This window comes from Ambystoma mexicanum, chromosome 9 (assembly GCF_040938575.1).
Source record: "Ambystoma mexicanum isolate Mex_15411 chromosome 9, UKY_AmexF1_1, whole genome shotgun sequence".
NCBI lineage: Eukaryota > Metazoa > Chordata > Amphibia > Caudata > Ambystomatidae > Ambystoma > Ambystoma mexicanum.
In genome coordinates this window covers 176,388,218-176,406,827 of record NC_090931.1, presented here as the reverse complement: position 1 = coordinate 176,406,827, position 18,610 = coordinate 176,388,218, and the positions used below count along the sequence as shown (strand labels likewise).

The following is an 18,610-nucleotide window of genomic DNA, read 5'->3' as shown; positions in this document are numbered from 1 at the left end:
CCCAACGGTCGGTGGAGATGGACTCCCACACGCTGACGAAGCCCGCCAGCCGGCCTCCCACCGGGGTGCTTCGGTGGGGGCCCGACCCCACGGCCGGTTCAATCCTGCTTGGACGCGGCCTTGCCGCCTTGACCTCCTTGGCGACGACGGCGGGGTCCGCTAGACTTGCCTCGTCCTCTGTAGGCCTCTTGCGACGACGAGCGGGCCGCTTGACGGTAGGAAGCGAAACCGCCGCCGGAACCTTTGGAGGCGCCCTTGCCTCCGCCGCTCCGAAAGGGCGTCCGTCGTTGCAGGACTCCAAGGGCCCGGGCCGTCTCAGTATCCACCTTGATGGCCTGAAGGGAATCGTCCACTGTCTTCCCAAACAGGTTGTTCCCGTCGAAGGGCATGTCCAGGACTCTGGTCTGGACGTCCTGCCGGAAGTCCGTAGCTTTGAGCCATCCACGACATCGAAGGCAAACGCCGTTGCCCAGCTGGCGGAACCCAGTGTCGGCGATGTCCGTCGCCACGGTGATGGCGTGGTCCGAGGCCACCTCACCTTCCTGCAGGATCTCAAGGGCCTCCGCCCTCTTGTCGTCCGGCAGAAAATCCAGCAGGGGAGCTATCTTGTACCAGAGCTCCCTGTCGTAGCGGGCCACGATAGCCAAGGCGTTGGCCGCTTTAATCGTCGTCGCTGCCGACGAGATGACTCTACGTCCCATAGTATCCAATTTCTTTCCCTCGCCGTCCGGCGGGGAAGTCGATGTGGAGGCCGCACCCCCCCCCGCTTTCTTCCTGGCTGCCGCGGAGACGACGGAGTCCGGGGTAGGCTGCGCCCGGAGGCATAGGGGGGCCGTGTCCGGGACCCGGTACTTTTTCTCGTACCGGTCTCTTCTAGCTGGCGTCGTGGAAGGGTTCTTGAGGAGGGAAAGGCCCTCATCCCAAATGTCGTCCAACAGAGGCACTGCGAGGACTGTCTTCCTCTTGGCCTCGCGCCGCTGATAAAGGAAGCCTTCCTTTTTCTTCTCCTCAGGGCAGAGTTGGAAAAGCTCGGAAGCCCTGGAGATCATGGAGTGGAAAGATCCGATCTCGTCAGGCGGAGAGGCCCTGGTGGGAGGCGACGACGGAAAATCCTCGTCGTATGCCTCGTCGTCCGTACCCGTCGCTGCCGTGTCAGTCCCCGTATCATCCCCTCGGGTGGACGGGGAGGAGGGCTGGAAGGGGCGCGACGGTTGAAAAGGAGGTGGTGGATGGATCCTTCTTTTCTTGGTAGGGGGAACACCAGAAGGTCCCGGTTCTGGATCCCCCGACGGGAGAGGTTCCTCCGTCGGTAACGGTAGCCTCGTCCTTATCTCGGAGCATAAGGACTGTATGGCCAACAAAATGGCCGCCGAGTTGTCTTGCGGCGCTGGCAGAGGGGAATCCGACGGGCGAGCAGGGGCCCCGTCGGTATCCTCGACGATGTCGTCGTCGTCACCTGCGTCGGGGTCCATTCCGACGGGCTGGCCTTCTTCCACGCCTAGGCCGTGGCTTAAGACCTCGATCAGCTCCTCCTCTGAGGTTGAGGCCGACTCTACGACGACGCCCTGCCCCCCCCTTCTTCCCCACGGAGGGTTTCACGGGGGTCCTATCGATGGGCACAAAGGAAGACTCCCTCCGAGGAGGCAGGGAGATTCTGGGCCCTGAGGTCGCCACCACTGGTGCAGCCACCACAGGCTGAGCCAGGGCCGCCGCGACCGTTTCGATAGAGGGCTTGGTCGGATGGATCAAGGCCTTCACCACCTTAGGTGCCTTATCCTTGAGGGAGGGGGCACTGCCACGCTCCTCCTCTGCCTTAGAGCTCGACCGGGGCCTCTCCAGGAGCTTCGCCGGGTGCTCGGCCTTCCTCTTACCCGACCCAGAGCGTTGGCTCGTGGTTGATGGTGCCGGGGAGGGTGCGCCCTGCCTGGCGCCCGTAGAGCCCGACCGTTCGGCGCTCCCGGTGCCAGCGGACTCGCGGTGCTTGGCCTTATGTTGGGCCCCCGTCGCCGGGGCGCCCTCAAAGGTCTTAGAAGACCGCTCGGATTTCTTCTTCTTCTCGCCAGACGGGCTCTTACCCTCCAGCCAGTTGGCGAGACGTTGATGGCGGTCCTTCATGGTCCGTTCCGACATGTTGCCGCAAAACGCACAGTCCTTCTCCACGTGCGTCTTGTCCTCATGAAGGCAGTAAAGGCAGAAAGAGTGTTCGTCCTCCTTGAAGACGTTCTGCAGCTGGCATCCAGGGCAGACCCTGAACAGCTTTCCGGGCGTCGAGCTTCCCTTCTCCTGGGCCATCTCCGAGACCGGGCCTGAGAAGCTTCTGGAGTCCTCCGAAGTGTAGCTCGACGAAATCTTCACCCTTGAGGGGCACAGATGAATCCGACACGGGTCCCCGTTGATCGGATGTAGGATCGGTGGAGCTTGAGGCTCTTTTGACCGAAAGAATCGAAGTTTTTTGTGAAAAAGCGCGAAAAAAAAGCACTAACGCTCGAGAGCAATAGCACGAGGATCCCAACACATGAACGTGCGGTAAAAATCTGAAGATGGCTGCCAGAGGCGGTGCTTAGGTAGAGGGCAGTCATTGGCTGTGGTCAGTATGACGCAGAGACCAGTGATTGGTTATTACTACGAAAGACAGATCAGAAACGAAACTGATACTGGTTTTTTCTTTACCGAGGATTCCCAGCCTGACGACGGGGAATATTCATGAGCATGTGAATCCATGTCAGACCCCATGCTGGAGAAGTGTTCAATAACAGAATGATGGGCTGCTTTTGGTCGACCACTCTTGTAAAGCCTCAGAATTGAAGAGGTGCGAGATTTCCTTGTGGATGTCGTCCAGGGTTAGTGAAGTGATGATTCCAAGGATTCTTCTCCCTGGGATGATGGGTACAGGATCCGGATTGGAGTATGCCTCTTCCATCCCTATACGGGACAGTGCATCAGCCTTGCCGTTTCGGCAACCGGATCGGTACGTAATCACAAAATTATTCTACAAAAAATAAAGCCCATCGGAGCTGGCAAGAGGACTGGGCCTTGGCTGACTTGAGGTACTGTAGATTTTGGTGATCGCTAATCACAGTGATGGTGTGCCTGGCCCCAAGGAGGTAATGTCGCCACGCTTTGAATGCTGCCTTGATGGCCAGAAGCTCCTTGTCGGTTATACCATAGTTCAGTTCTGGCGCTGTGTATTTTCATGACCAAAAGGCCACCGGATCAAGTTGACTTGTTTCGGGATCTTTCTGAGAAAGAACCGCCACCATCGCCAAGCTGGACGCATCAGTCTCCACCAATTAGGGGAGGTCTGGGCGTGGATGTTTTAAAACTGGAGCCGAGGTGAATTTCTTTTTCAAGCCTTGGAAGGCCTTTTCAGCTTCGTCAGACCACTGGAAGCGTTTGTTCTTTTGTAACAAGGATGTGATGGGATGTACTAAATGCGAAAAACCTGAAATTAACCTGCGATAGAAGTTTGCGAATCCACGCATGCTTTGCACTCTTTTCACCAGAGTTGGAGGGCCATTTAAGGATAGCATCCACCTTGCGCGAATCCATTCGCACTCCACCTGGCGTTAGAACGAACCCTAGAAACTCGACCTCTGCAACATGGAAATAACATTTTTCTAATTTGGCATACAGCTTGTGTTGCCGAAGTTTCTCAAGTACGGCACAAACGTATTTTACATGTTCATGTTCTGAGGCCGAGTACACAAGGATATTGTCAATATATACGATCACACAAACATCGATCAGCTCTCGAAGGACATTGTTGATGAAATATTGAAACGCTGCCGGGGCGTTACAAAGGCCAAAGGGCATCACTTGATATTCGAAAAGTCCATACTTAGTGCGGAAGGCAGTTTTCCATTCGTCCCCCTTTTTAATTCGTACGAGATGGTACACCCCTCTGAGGTCCAGTTTAGTGTAAATTCGAGCCTCCTTTACTTGGTCCAGCAGTTCTGGGATTAGAGGTAGGGGGTACTGATTTTTGACTGTCACTTGGTTTAATGCACAGTAGTCTATACAAGTTCTTAGGTCCCCCTCCTTTTTTGGGACGAAGAATAAGGGATAGGCCGCCGGGGATTTGGACGGACGAATAAAGCAGTTAGCCAGGTACTGATCTAAGTATTGTTTTAGGTGAAGATTTTCGGGTTCCATGAGGGCATAAATTATGCTGCATGGGATCTGAGCTCCAGGTATTAGGTCGATCTGACAATCATATGGCCTATGAGGTGGTAGCGTGTTGGCTTGGTCTTTCTGAAAAACGTCTTGAAAATCCTGGCATTCCTGGGGTAGCTGATTTGCTGGACCCATGACTGTTGCCATTGCTTTGGGCAGTGGTTTCTCTGGATAGCAGGTATGAGCACATTCTGAGAAGGTTAACCTCTTGTCACGCCAGTCTATGCAAGGATTATGCATTTCTAACCACGGTATTCCCAGAATTACTTGAAATTGCGGGGCCTTGATTAAGTCGAACACAATGGTTTCTCGATGCCTATCTTGGCACAACAGGGTCATCTCCTTCGTCGAGTGTGTTACAGGACCCGAGGAGATCTCCGTTCCGTCGACGGTGGTGACCAAATCGGTTGTTGCTTTTTGAGACAGAGAAAGGCACATCCTTGACGCCAATTCTTGATCCATGTAGTTACCTATAGCTCCACTGTCGATGTAAGCCCTAACTGTGTGCATACGAGACGGGTGCTGGTGACTAATAAGGATTATTGGTAAGGCTAGACGCGAGGTCTGGGATTCCTTCTCGCTCGACAAGCGGACCTCTACGCTTGCCGGGCAGGGTAGTTTCCGGCTCTGGTTCGACACTGACCTTGTCGGCAACCCAGACTGCCTTCCTTGGGAGGTTTCACAGGACAGTCTCGGAGGAAGTGACCGGCCATTCCGCAATACAGGCACAATTGTTGTCTCCTCTTCTCTCTCTCCGATTTAGATAACGGCCCTCAAACAACTGCGATTTGCATGGGTTCCGAAGTGTCCGAACTCTTCGGGGCGTTGTCTTTCGGACGCACAAACACTCGATTATCAAATTTAGCTCGATCAGCTTTCCGGTTCTCCAACCTGTGGTCTAATTGCACCACAAGGTCTATGTATTCTGAACAGTCTCGGGGAGGATTCACGACTTGGGCCAAGACATCCTTTAGTTCGCCTCTCAACCCCCGATGAAATATGCTAGTCCTTTTGTCTTCCGGCCAACCGGTCTCTAACACTAATCTGTTGAAGGTTGCAATATAAGTTAACAAGTCTTGGTTCCCTTGGCGAAGAGACAGCAGTTCGTTATCTAGGGCCTGGCCTTGGGAGTGTCGGGCAAATAGCTTTTCCATATTCTGCTGAAGCCCCTGGAAGTCTCGGAGGAGAGGATAATCCTGATTAACTAGTGGTATTGACCAGTCTGCTGTGCTGCCGCTGACGTATGAAAGCACAAAGGCCACCTTGGATTGATCACTCGGAAAGGCCCCTGGCCGACATAGACAGTCTAGATGGCACTGGTTCATAAAGACCGCAAACCACTTGGGGTCTCCCGCAAAGCGTTCTGGTGGAGCTAAGGGTATGGCTCCCAGTAGGACCACCTGTACTGAGTTACTTGGCGGAGTTGAGATTGATCTCCCCCCTCTCCCCCACGCCCCCAACCCCTCATCGCGGGTAGCGGTGTATTACCAGCCTGGGCTTGAAGTAATTGTCTGGCAAGGTCATCAGTGCGCTCTTTTGCCACAGTGAGTTCCCTTCTTAGAGCATTACTCTTGCCGAGCCGAATGCACCTCTGCTCTGAGTTCCCCCAAAAGCTGGGCTAGTTGATCCGTCTGAGGTTTCCATGGCGCCCAGGTAGAGGTTTGTGTGAGGCTTTGTGTTCTGTTACGCTCACCTGATCTCCACAGGGGTGCCGAATGGGATTGGCAGATCTGATGTTAAATGGTTTCACGCGTCTCCTCTGTATCCGTGCAGTCACAAAGGTGCGCCTAAATGGTTAAATGAAACGTTACCCAACTGTTAGGCTGAAGGCCCACACCCGCCTCCCGTGGTTTTCTGAAGCCCCCTCTGCTATGTCTCACCTTTGTTTTAAGAATGGTAGGCTCTCCGTCCTCAACAGTATGCAGGGGTGCGTAGAGTTCTAGGATCCAGTTACTTCACTGATCCTGTCGAGTCTCAGACAACGTTGATTCAATGGGTAAGTCTTTACTATCTATATGATTCGCCAAAGAGTTCAAATTGCCCAAGTTTTCACTTCGTTGTCTTTCCCTTGTAGGTTTCCCTTTGATGCGAAAGTACGTAGGACGCATATTTGTTTTCCAAGAAAAGGTAAGTTCACACCAGCGTTCTGTGATAAGTCCTTATACGCGCTATTGCTCTTCTGTGCGGCTGACCTGCTGCTCTTGTGTTGCAGGTGCTGTACCTCGGACCGCATGGTGAAGACTAGCGGGATAGCTAGTAGGAGCGGCCTTCAGGTGAGTATGACACTGCAATGAGTTGACTGTTCAAAGTGGCTTTTCCCCAATATGCGCTAACCTGATGTTTCTTCTTGCATCCGACAGGTGCGGCGACTCCGGAGCGGCGGGCGAAAGATGGGAGCGGTCGAGAGATGGAGGTTCATTGGTTCGCCGGAAATAGCAGCTCTCAGGTAGGTATGAACAATGCGCTGGATAGCGATGTTGAATCCTTGACTAGCGCGGCTAACCTGATGTCTTTTCCTTCCTTTGCAGGTTTCTTGAGAGGAAACTGGATTGGCGTGGTAGCAGACTGGCCTGAAGGTAACAGACACAGTGAGCGTTACGCTGCAGGAGTGCAGAATAACGCGAAGCATGTTCTGTATTAAAGGCGTGGTTTATATAGCTTTCAGAAAGTAGTCCCCAGGTAAAGTAGTCCCAGCAACCACACCCAAGCAAATAGTTCCCTAGGCAAGTAGTCCCTTCAGCCTGCCTCAGATTGGTCCACACGTGCTTCACTTAGTTTGAAACTTGTCATGTTGGTGATGGCAGCATGAGCCTGGCGCCAACGGCGCCAGGACCAAGTCCAGAAGGCCCCTGAGAAAGCCTTTGGGGCCTTAAAGGCCCCCATGGAAGTCGAAGTCCTGGGCAGGTTGGTCTGCACCTGATGTGTGGGGGTATGGACCGTGACAATGCCTGCTTTCCCTTGAAGGCCAACGCTGAGGGAGACTGAAAAAATCCCTTACTCTCCCCCGCGGAACCCTCCATATGTACGACCCTTTTCCGAGCGCTGCTGAGATGGGTGTACGATTTGGGCGTGCTCTTTGTAAGAATGGATAAAGACTTTGCCGTTTGTGAGCTCTTCTTTTTGTCCAGCTCTTTGTCCATAGAGGAGTGGAAGAGGGCCCCCCCAACCCCGAAAAGTAGATCTAGAATGCGCTCCTGGACATCAGGGTTGAATTTCATTGCCTGGAGCCAGGCTGTTCTCATGTCCATGTCAATGCAGATTGCACGGCCCGAGGTATTGGTATGGGCCAATGTGGATTCCATGAGGTCACGCGCCACTAGCTTGGCTTCCGCTAGCCTCGCCTTAAAGTGTGATTGGCACTGGGTGGGGAGTTCCGGGAGGAAGTCCTCAATTTCCCGCCATAACCGTTGGTTGGCGGAAGCCAGCATGGCATCTGCTTTGGCCCGCCGCAGGTGCAAGGAGGCATTGGAGTAGATCTTCTTGCCGTACGCCTCCAAGATCTTCTCGACCTTGCCTAGCAGCGCCACAGAGGAGGCCGATGACGACTGAGGCTTGGAGTATAGTGATGTTGCAGCGATCACAGAGGAGTGTGGCTGCGGATGGGTAGAGAGCAAGAATGTCTCCCCCTCCATCTGCCTGTACTTTGCGTCCAGGCGTCGATTGACCGAGTGGGGCTTGAGCCAACCCTTCTCCGCCAGGGAGACTACAACGGTTTGCAGTGGAATACCCGTGTTGGCAGAGGGGAGGTTCGGGAGGACTTCAGCCAGAACCCCCTCTGTCGGCTGTTTGACCTCGGGTTGGGGAAAGCCCAGGTATTCCGCCAGGCCAGCAAGACGTTCATGGAAGGCCCTGGCTGAGGATGGCATGTCCGGATCATCCTCCTCCTCCGCCTCCTGCTGATCTGGAGGATCTTGTGGGAGAGTAGTAGATGGCACCAGAGGCTGGGGTACAGGGGCCGGCGGAGGTTGCAGAGTTGACTGTAGAGCCGGAGGAGGCAGCTGCACCGGGGCCTGGGGGGCCGATGGAGGCATCTGTGGTGCCGGTAGCATGGCTGGGAGGATTTCCCTGCCTGCGTCCTTGATTATAATCCCAATCTGAGGAGACCTCATGAGGCCGAGAAACTTCTCGAAGAGCACCTCCTCACTGGGCAAAGAGGTGGCAGGGGGTATCGACGGGCTGCTAGAGCCACTGCATACCCGGTCCATATGGACGCAAAGTAAAGTTGCCCTGTGCAAATGAAGGGTAGACTGTAGGCCATGTACCTGATTGAGGCCAGTCCCACCATGACACTCTTTCTTCGACGAATTTGTGTAATGGCGTTGGGCAGGTGCCTAGCATGGCAGCCTTTTTGTCGAGCTGCCTGCCACGTGCTTGCCATGTGTTGCTCAGCCCGCTGGACCCAGCCTCGTCCAAGACTAATCCTCGTCCAAGGCCTACCCTGCTCCTCGGGCCTTGGCCCGGTAGGTGTAAAACCCTTGACCCGGGGGGGGGGGGGGGGTCAATGGAGCTGCGTTTAGGCACCCCCCTCGGACGTATTGCCGGTATTAGGGCATAGCCCCTTGGGTGTAGACCTGGTACAAGAACCTTCAAGTCCCTCGCCACTGCGCCCGGGAGGAAGCAAGTACCCCTCGACACGAAGGCCGGTAGCTGTAGCAGCCTTGGGGCATATGCTGGTAGAAGGACCTGGGAAGGAGTCTCCCTTGCGAGGTGCGCTGGAAAATATTGGTCCTACCTTGGGCCTGGTTCGATGCTTCTCAAAGTTTGAGATCCTCTGAAGGCGACCTCTGGAAGAGCTCCCTGCACCTGGCGAGTCTCTTCAGCGCCTTTGAGGACAGCGAGTCACATGCCAACCATGATTGCCAACTGTGGCCTGGGCCAAGGCAACGGAGGCAGAGGGCGTGGGGGTCTGAAGTTGGGAAGAGCCGGTTGCATGGTGGACATCTGCTGAACCCTGTAGAAGTCGACATGCGCCGGGGAGGAGCGTGACGCCTGAGGATCGAGTACCTGAATGATAGATCAGACAAAGAAGAAGTATCCGTGTGTGGAATCACATGGCCGAAGCCAAACCCAGGAGTGCTGGTGAATTCGGCCCGTTCCTGTCGACACGGAAAAGGGGACTGAGGTTTGGTGCCAGAGGGCGGTATCAGGGCAGCGCATGCCCCCCAGGCCGCACGCCTCTAAATTTAAAGGGGAAGAAGGTTTTTTCTGGTGAAAAAGGTTCTGTCTCCAGTCCCTTGGAAGGGACGCCCATACAGTATGGAGGAAAGGGGACGGGACGTAAGAGTATGGAGGTGCTAAGGCATGAAGACCCGTCAGTCTCAAGGTTTCCCACAATACAAAGCCACAAATCGAGAATAGAAAGCACATTTTATTTAAACCATAAGTGACAATTGAACTTCAGTCGAACACATTAAACCATGTTCATGCCTTATTGTTAACTCCCACACTCCCTCCAAACAGCAAAAAATAAAACAGATAACTGGCCTGAATTTGACGAAAATCCAAGCAACCATGGTTAATAATTAAAGGGGGTTTCACAGTCACATTTGCAGCATACTTAAAACAAAAGGCTCCCAAAGGCTGGGTGAAGGCTGCATTTTACATTCAGTCCTGCATTTCCGGTTGTCTTCCTGGCCTTTCTGAAGATGCAAACAAAGGATCCTTTGAACCACAGTGAATTCATCCTGACAATTTGGGATAAAGCACAGCACAGCACAAAAGGGCAACATGACCATGTTAGAGTTGTGACAGAAGAGATGTTCAACATGTTCCCTGCTGTAATAAGATTAACAAACGGTTTAGGATCTGAGGCGCACTGTGGGTATTAATACAGGCAGTGTTGCTATAGAGGGAACCACAAAGGCTTCACAAAAAAAAATAAATGTACATCAAAGACTGACCCACCTCAGAAAGCGTTCAACTATGCAAGAATAAGTCAGCCCCCAAAAGGGGTAATTCTTAACAGATTACAACTCTTCCTACGGCAATCAGCAAGGTACAGAACAGAACGCTTATGGATGGACTTTGGCTTCACTATGCTTCAATGGGAACTTCTCTGGTTAAGTAGGGGGACAAAAAGATAGTTCCACAGGAATGGTCTGCACCAACATTGGTTAGAGCACCAGCACCAGACTTCCAAATACACATCAAAGTCCGATACAGACCCTCAACATCAACCAACCATTGCAAACTCCTGACCAACCACTACACCAAGCTAAAACCATAGCAAAAGATCAAGAGACTGGATGTCAACAACAAGCAAGCCTTACCGAAGCAAGGCCACCAAACCAACTGCATCCTACAAAATAAAACAGCCAGGACACCCTTCCCCACTGAAACACGGTACATCTGAAAGCACTGGCCCAGAAAGAATCAACCAGGTTTCCTAGTAAATACCATACAAGTAAGACCAGGTTAAAACCCGCTCAACCATCTGAGAGGCAGCCAAGAACCATAAACACCAAAGAGGCAATACACTTCAGACATGTCAAACAATTCAGCCAAATATATAATCGACAAAACAGTCGAGACAAGAACAAGATGACATTTGTTAACACTAGCTACAGACAGTTCAGAAAACAGCATGGCAAAACAAAGAAAGCTACCCACACAATACTCCACTCAGCCTACAAGATCAGACCAAAACCAGCCCCAAACAATCCAAAGCGTGTGGAACTTGTCTTACAAGGAAAGCAGCCTGCAAACGCCTTTAAGTGCTGTACCCCGATGAACTAAAGACTAATCATCCAACAATAACGGAGAGAAACACAGGAGCCACAGATCTGTGCACAAAATCATTAAAGGATCTATACATACAATATAGTCAAGAGCAGTCTGGACTATCCACTTGGCAGCATAAAAGGCTTTACAAGGTCAATGCACTCCTTGTTTAGGCAAACGTTTGACTGATTTCAGGTATCATGTTGCAACAGTTTGCATCACACTAAGACTACAGGCACTGAGAACCACAGATGCAGAGTTTGCCCACAGGTGATGAGATTAGATGCAGGAAGATCAGGCATACAAGAAAATGCAATACAGTACCACGGCAGAAGTAAAAAAGACAAACATTATAAAAACATTCCTTATACTTACAGTACAAGCAAGAGAGGGGATCTCTGAATTCAATCCATTGGTTAGGGGATTACTGGACCCAAGAACAATCTTTACGCAGGTATGTTGGGTAGCCATCTCAGCCATGAGACTAAGAACTGATGCATCTTCCACAAGCAAGGGACTGATGTGAGATACCTGGGACACTACCTTTTGTTTTGGGAAAGGGGAGGAACAAGCTGAACTTCGGGCAAGAGGCACACACTCAATGTGATGGTTTGTATTAAACCGTTTTAACAAGAGCACTGGTATTTCAGTATTCTTTTAGATGTAAAGAAATTGCTTATTCCACCTTGTGGATTGAGGTGAAAAAAACAAAAAGGTCCACAAACCATCTCTAAGGCAGAGGACGGAAACTTGAGGACCAACAACATTCCTGAGCTGGATAATTGTGCCTACAAAATACATTTCACATCTTATTGACAGCAGTCAGTCAAATGGCTACACAGGGGCCAAGGTTTAAGGTATGTTGTGGGTAGGGTGTAAGCTGCCAGCAGGGACAAGGGGTAATATTCCAAAAAAGGAACTACAACACAACCACCTACCTCATTGGGGGATCAAAGATTGTGCCCCCCCTGTTCGGAAATAAAATTGGGGTTGGTGCGGATTGGACTAGTAAGGAACACACAAAGGGTGCTCTGGTGCCCATAAAATACAAGCTTTTGATCTCAGTGCACTCTTTGGCCTTATCACAGACGAACCCATAGGAGCTCAAGCCAGCAAACATGCCCATTTGGAAACAGATACCCTACTTCCACAGCATCCTATTCCATTCTGAAGGACATGGGACATTGAGATTGTTTTGTCCTTTCCTGGGTAAAGAATTGTATTTAATTACAATTTCCGTTTTAGCACAAATGGAGAAGAGGAGGTGACAAAGAAACGGAAAAGATAAGCTGTGCGGAGCAGATCTGAAGGTTAACAAAAGAGAAACTTGGGAGGGTACGGATAGCATTAGAGGCATGTGGCCATCAGCGTAAATGCCACCATTGGTAATGCACATTACTGTAATCCACAAACTTCAAGCCACCCCACCTAGTGCCTAGATGGTCTACATGTGGGAATATTTAGACAATCAACATATACCATCAATCAATGACTAGTTCCACAAGCTCTTGTTCCAAAAGACCCAGTCTGCCGCCACCACACCTTCAAGGATCACCCATCAATGTTCCACATATCCATTGCACTGTCAACTATCCTCTACTGCCAACCCGGTCAGTGTAAGCCTCTACTTCCACAAACATCTAGGGGGACCTGGAGCCCTGTGGAGAGGCACTGTATGAAGTAAATCCTCCTGTCCGGCAATGCATTGCTCAGAAAGGAGGAGGCATGGAGGGGGGCAGCATTTTGCAATGGAAGTGTTCCAGTATAAGGGCAGCAGCCATGACGCCCAGACTGGTGTGCAGTGAGCTTAGAACAAAATGCAACAAGGAATTCCTGGGCATCATTTCTTTAAACACATGAAACAGAAAAAAAACGCATACAACCACTGGAACAGCAGATCCCAGACAGAACCAAAATGTACATCTCTATTTCATGGAGCTGAAGTCTAGGATTTTGCCCGAACACATGAAACCGGCAGGGTCCATTACATAAAAAGTAATGTTCATAAATAGATTTGCAGGATGGTCTCAGTGGGTCGAGCCGTTAAGAGCTGTCCAGGGTGGTCTGAAAGGGGGCATTATAACTCTGTCTTCTTTGCTTCTTCTGGGCTTTGTGGTGTATCAACCTTGTCAGATCCTTGAAGACAAAAAAAGAAAGTTAATTTGGAATTCAATAAAGTGCATTACATTCCCCAACAGTTTATGGTAAGGTCTAGTAAGTGCAAGATTGCTGCCAATTGCAGATTTCATGTTAAAACCCCAGTTTATATTGGGGCAATATACAACTTGGGCAGGCACAAACAAGACCATCTCAGGGTGAGATCACATGAAATGGATCATCATTAAAGGGACCATTGGTGACTACCGCTATTGGAGACAGAAAACCTATCTTGTACATTTCTTTTCTGAATTTGTGCCAAAGAAGAAGGCTGGCTTTATGAATCGGACAAATCGAACCAATCAAATTCCCCACCTCTCACACAATCTGAGGGGGATAATTGGATTGGTTTTAAGACAATATTTTTTTAAATAACATTTTATTGATTGATTTTTAAGCATTCATACAACATACCAACAGTTTCCCACCCATCACCCTGGTAGGTTCATCGATCTGCTCGTGTCTTGCCACTCTATGCGTTACTTTCCAGTAATACATTACTTGCAGTGTTCCGCTCTGCGCCCCTCCCCCCTGCCGGGCAATTCTCAGGTCACACGTTCTTCCCACTTTCCCAAAATTTTAGTAGCCTTTGCCTGGCACCCCCATGCTGTGTAAATTCTGTGTTCTTTCGCCGTGCCGATGTCCATTTCGTTAGACAATCGGGCCACTGTTGGGCACTCCGGGGCTCCCCATTTCTGTGCTATATCACGCTTTATCAGGCCCATTGCTGTGGAGAGAAATATATCCTCCCATTTGTTCAAGGTGTTTCCATCTGGGGCCCCCAGTAACATTATTGCAGGTTGTAGTGCTATCGTGTGTCCCATGGCTCTTGTTAGTATTTGAGAGCATTGCGTCCAGAAAGTCTCGTTTCTGGGGGCACTCCCAGAGGAGATGAATGAAGGTGCCCTCCTCCCCCCGGCATTTTAAACAGTTGGGATCCGTTGCCCTTCCCTAACCGAAAAGGGCCATGCGGGGGTAGTGCACCCTATGAAGTATCTTGAGCTGTACCAGACTAATTTTGGAGTCTATTGCAAATTCGCGTGGGTGCATGAGAACTTGAATACAATCCTCAGGGTCAATGGTCCCAACATCTCGTTCCCACCTAGTTCTGAGGTTGACAAATTCCAGGGTGGAAAATGCGTTAATAGCTTTACATAGAATAGTTGTAACCTTGGTGAGGATATGTTGTGCGAGTAGGTTGCATTCCAGGGGTGTATAATCTGGTGCATCGGCAAGTGCTTGCCTGTGTCCATTGAGGGCGTGTGTTAATTGTGTATATTGGTAGTGTTCTGCTGCCGAGATTCCAAATCTCTGCTGCAGTGCTTCAAACGGAAGGATGGAACCATCAGCAATAACATCTATCGTGGTTATCCCCGCCCCCACCCACCAGGTCCATGCAGCCAGCTTTCGTACCTCCGTCAACATGTAGTTATGCCACAGCGGTTGTGCTGTGGTGATCCTGTTCCCCCAGCCTATGTGCGTGTTAGCCTGCTTCCAGATGATCGCGGTATGGGACGACATTGTTTGTAAGGGGGGCCTGGGTAGGCTCTGGTATATTGTTTAGAGTGGCGGGGTGTCTTGAATAATGGGCAATTACGCTCAGATGTGTGGAAGTTCGCGATCCCTGTGGGGGAGGTCATTGACTACATTTAATTGGCTGGCCCAGTAGTAGGACCTAAGGTTTGGGACTCCGATACCCCCCTCCCAGATCATTCGCTGCAGCATAGTCAGCGCAATTCGAGGCTGCACTCCCTTTCATATCAGTTTCCTAAGGAGGCGTTCCAGCCGGATGAATTCCGAATTCGGTATAGCCAGTGGGGCATTTTGCAGTATGTAAAGAAAGCGTGGAAGTGCCATCATCTTAAAGAGGGCCACTCTACCCATAAGTGTAAGGGGGAGGAGCATCCAGTGCTGTACGTCCCCAGCGAAGCGGTCGATAAGTGGATGCAGGTTGTGAAGCACATAGTCAGATAGAGCCCCGGAGACCCATATGCCCAGGTAGCGGAAGCCCTCTCTCTCTCTACTCGATATGGGACGTCCCTGGGAATTGCTAGGTCACCGCCTTTTACTGGGAAAAGAACTGACTTTCCCCAGTTTACTCTGAGGCCACTTAAGTCCCCATATGTCGTTAGCATTTGAGTTATGATTGGGCATGCATGGTCTGGGTTGCTTGCTCAGGTAGAGTAATAGGTCGTCCGCGTAAAGGGAGACCTTGTCCCTCGTCTATCTGGCCAGTGGAATACAAACCAGGTGGTAACCTGTCTGAGCCATCGGGCCAGTGGCTCGATTGCTAGGGAGGGGGACAGAGGACAACCCTGCCGGGTACCCGGAGGTCTAGCCATTTACTCTGACTGCAGCTAATGGGGCTCATATAGAAGTTGAACCCAGCTAAGAAAGGCTTCACCGATGCCCATGCGCCTCATTGTTGCCCAGAGGCTTTCCCACACCGAGTCAAAAGCCTTCTCTAAATCAATTGCGAGAAGAGCGTGTGGTGTATTGATAATTGGGGCCCTTTCCAGTAGTAGGTGTAACCAGCGTAAGTTCATTCTGGTCGATCTTTGTGGCATGAAGCCGCATTGGTCTTGATGGACCTCCTCCGGCTCCACAAACGACTCCTCCACCTCCGCTGCCTCCTCAGCCTCAGGCCGCAGTCCCTGTACCCGAGCCTCCGGTGCCAACTACTCCTCCACAGGATCCTCCAGATCTGCAGGATACGGATGAGGAGGAACCGGACCCGCCATCCTCAGCCAGGGCCTTCCACGAACGTCTTGCTAGTCTGGTGGATTATCTGGGCCTACCCCAACCCGAGGTCGAGCAGCTGACAGAGGGGATTCTGGCTGAAGTCCTCACATGACCCCCTCTGCCAAATCGGTGATTCCTATGTAGACTGATGTAGTCTCCCTGGCCAAGAAGGGCTGGCTCAAGTACCACTCAGCCCAGCCGATCAATCGACGCCTAGACGCCAAGTACATGCAGATGGAGGGGGATACACTCTTGCTTTTGGCCCACCCTCAGCCACACTCCTCGGTCATCGGTGCAGCATCACTATACTCCAAGCCTCAGTCGTCCTCAACCGCCTCCTCTGCGGCGCTGCTAGGCAAGATGATCTTGGCAAGAAACACTATTCCAATGCCTCTTTACATCTGCGTACGGCCGATGCCAAGCTGGCAGCTGCCAACCAAAGATTATGGCGGGAAATTGCGGACTTCCTCCCGGAACTCCAGAGCCAGTCATGCTTTAAGGCGGGGCCAGCCGAGGCCAAGCTGATGGCGTATGACCTCATGGAATCCACAGTGGCCCATATTGACACCTCAGGCCGTGCCATCTGTATTGCCACAGACATGAGAAGGACAGCCTGGCTCCGGGCAACAAAATTCAACCCGGATGTCCAAGAACATATACAATATCTACCGTGTTGGGGGGGGGGGGAGGGGCACCTCTTCCACTCCTCTACGGACGAAGAGCTGGACAAGAAAAAAAACAGCTCACAAACAACGAAGTCTTTTTTCGTCCTTACAAAGACCATGCCCAAATCATACACTCAATCTCAGCAGCGCTTAGAAAGAGGTTGTACGTACAGAGGGTTCCGCAGCTTCCAGGAACGCAGATCCAGGCAGCCGGACCACTTGCCGTCTCAAAACCGGCACAAGCAACAAACGGGGGGTGTGAGAGGTTTTGGGGGGGGGAAGAGAAAGGGCTTTTTCCAGTCCCCCCTCAGCAACAGCCTCTGAGGGAAAGAAGGCATGACACGCCCCTTTGGGTCCACGGGTCTCTGGTGGGGGCAGGCTTGCTCTCCATGCACATTTCTGGTGCCAGAATTTCGCGGAACCCTGGATCCTATCCAGAGTATCCACGGGGTACTGCCTTCCTATCACAGCCTCTCCTCCCTCTTCCCCTCCACTCCCTCAGGTTGAGACAGCGACTCTTTTGGCCAAGATCGCTCGCTCGTGGGGAGTCAGGCAGTGGAGGAAGTCCCAGCCTCTCAGCGAGGCTTTGGCTTTTACTCCAGGATTTTCGCCATTTAGAAGTACAACCAGGCGGGCCTGAGAGTTGTGCTGGATCTTTCCACCCTCAACCTCTCCTTACCCCTGCAAAAATTCAAGATGGTTACGCCAGCTTTTATAGCGGAGACATTGGACAAGGGCGAATGGATGTGCTCCCTGGATCTGAAGGACATGTACCATCAAGTCCCAGTTTGGCAGCCCCATCGTTCTTTCCTACGGTTCAGGATCATGGGCTACCATTTTCAATACAAGGTCCTTCCATTTGGTCTCAACTCGGCCCCCAGGGTCTTTACCAGACTCATGAATGTGGTGGCGGCCCTCCTCAGAGCACAGGGTTTCCACATCTACCCATACCTCGACGACTGGCTCGTCAGGACTACATCTCCAGAAGCTGTTCACCACTCTTCCCATACCCTTATGAACACACTGCCGATCTGGGCTTCTCGTTCAATCTCAAGAAGTCAAAGCCCAGGCAGAATCTGACATTCTTGGGCCTTATCTGGGACACATGCACCGAGACGGTCTTCCCTATGGTGGACAAAATCTCAGGTGACCTCGGCATGGTGGTACCAACATCTCCTGGGTCTACTGGCAGAGGTCCTATTAGCCCTTCCGCACACAAGACTAAGGATGAGGAGGATTCAGCTGCACTTCCCGGTCTCATGGAACCAGCAGGAGGGCTCTCAATCCGAGATGATCAACGTTCTTCCATCTCTCCTCCCGCACCTGACTTGGTGGTCCAGAGACTGCAACCTATGGACGGGCAACCCCTTCCGCTGCAGGCCACCATCACCACAGATTCCTTGCTCGAGGATTGAGGAGCCATCCAGGATGATCTCTCAGTCCTTGGCACCTGGACTCTACTCGAGCAGGAATACCACATCAATTGGCTAGAGCTGAACACCATCTGGCTGGAGCTCAGGGCATTCCTACCAATTCTCAGAGGCAAGGTTGTCCTCATCCAGACGGACAACTCGACCATCTTATACTACATCAACAAACAGGGAGGCACCAGATTCCCTCCTCCCCCCTCTGATGTGCAGACTTGTGACCAGCATGTGGGATTGGGACCTGGAAAACATTTACCTCACAGCAGTTGTTAGGCAACGTTTGCACGCAGTACCCTCCGGGACCACTACACACAACTATGACTACAGGTGTAAGCAAAACCAACCTTTGGTATAAGTCTGTACCACAGTCTTTGGTAGCGAGCTGAGCAGCCAGGATTATCTCCAGAGGGAATGTGAGCTTGTAATGAGGTTACACAGAGGTCTACAATTACAAGTATTCAAATAAACTCTTGCACTCAAGGTTTCTTGGTAAAACACTTAGTAATGTATTACACAGTTGGAAAACATTCACTAAAAGCAGGCACTCAATATCACACAAATATACTACAGTACTTAACACTACTTGGTTCTGAGGCATTTAAACTACTTTAAAGGAAGAGCAAAATGGCAGTCAGAGCATTTGAAGTAGGAGCAAAAAGGCATAAGTTAATAAAATGAATAGTAGTTACTTCTAAACAATGGAAATAGTTTACACCAGAGGGGTTG

General features: G+C 51.3%; 1 protein-coding gene across 2 annotated transcripts in view; it reads right to left on the bottom strand.

The window, feature by feature from the left end:
* Positions 1–12,723: 12,723 nt before the first annotated feature.
* The window catches only part of HYOU1 (hypoxia up-regulated 1), a 485,286-nt gene continuing 479,399 nt past the window's right edge, over positions 12,724–18,610 (bottom strand). Inside the window, exon 25 of one of the 2 annotated variants that reach the window (XM_069614392.1) lies at positions 12,724–13,029. In XM_069614392.1, the coding sequence (XP_069470493.1) occupies positions 12,971–13,029 (59 nt within the window). In that variant the 3' untranslated portion in view covers positions 12,724–12,970. The remainder of the gene's footprint in view (positions 13,030–18,610) is intronic. The other variant, XM_069614393.1, reaches the window with a different exon arrangement.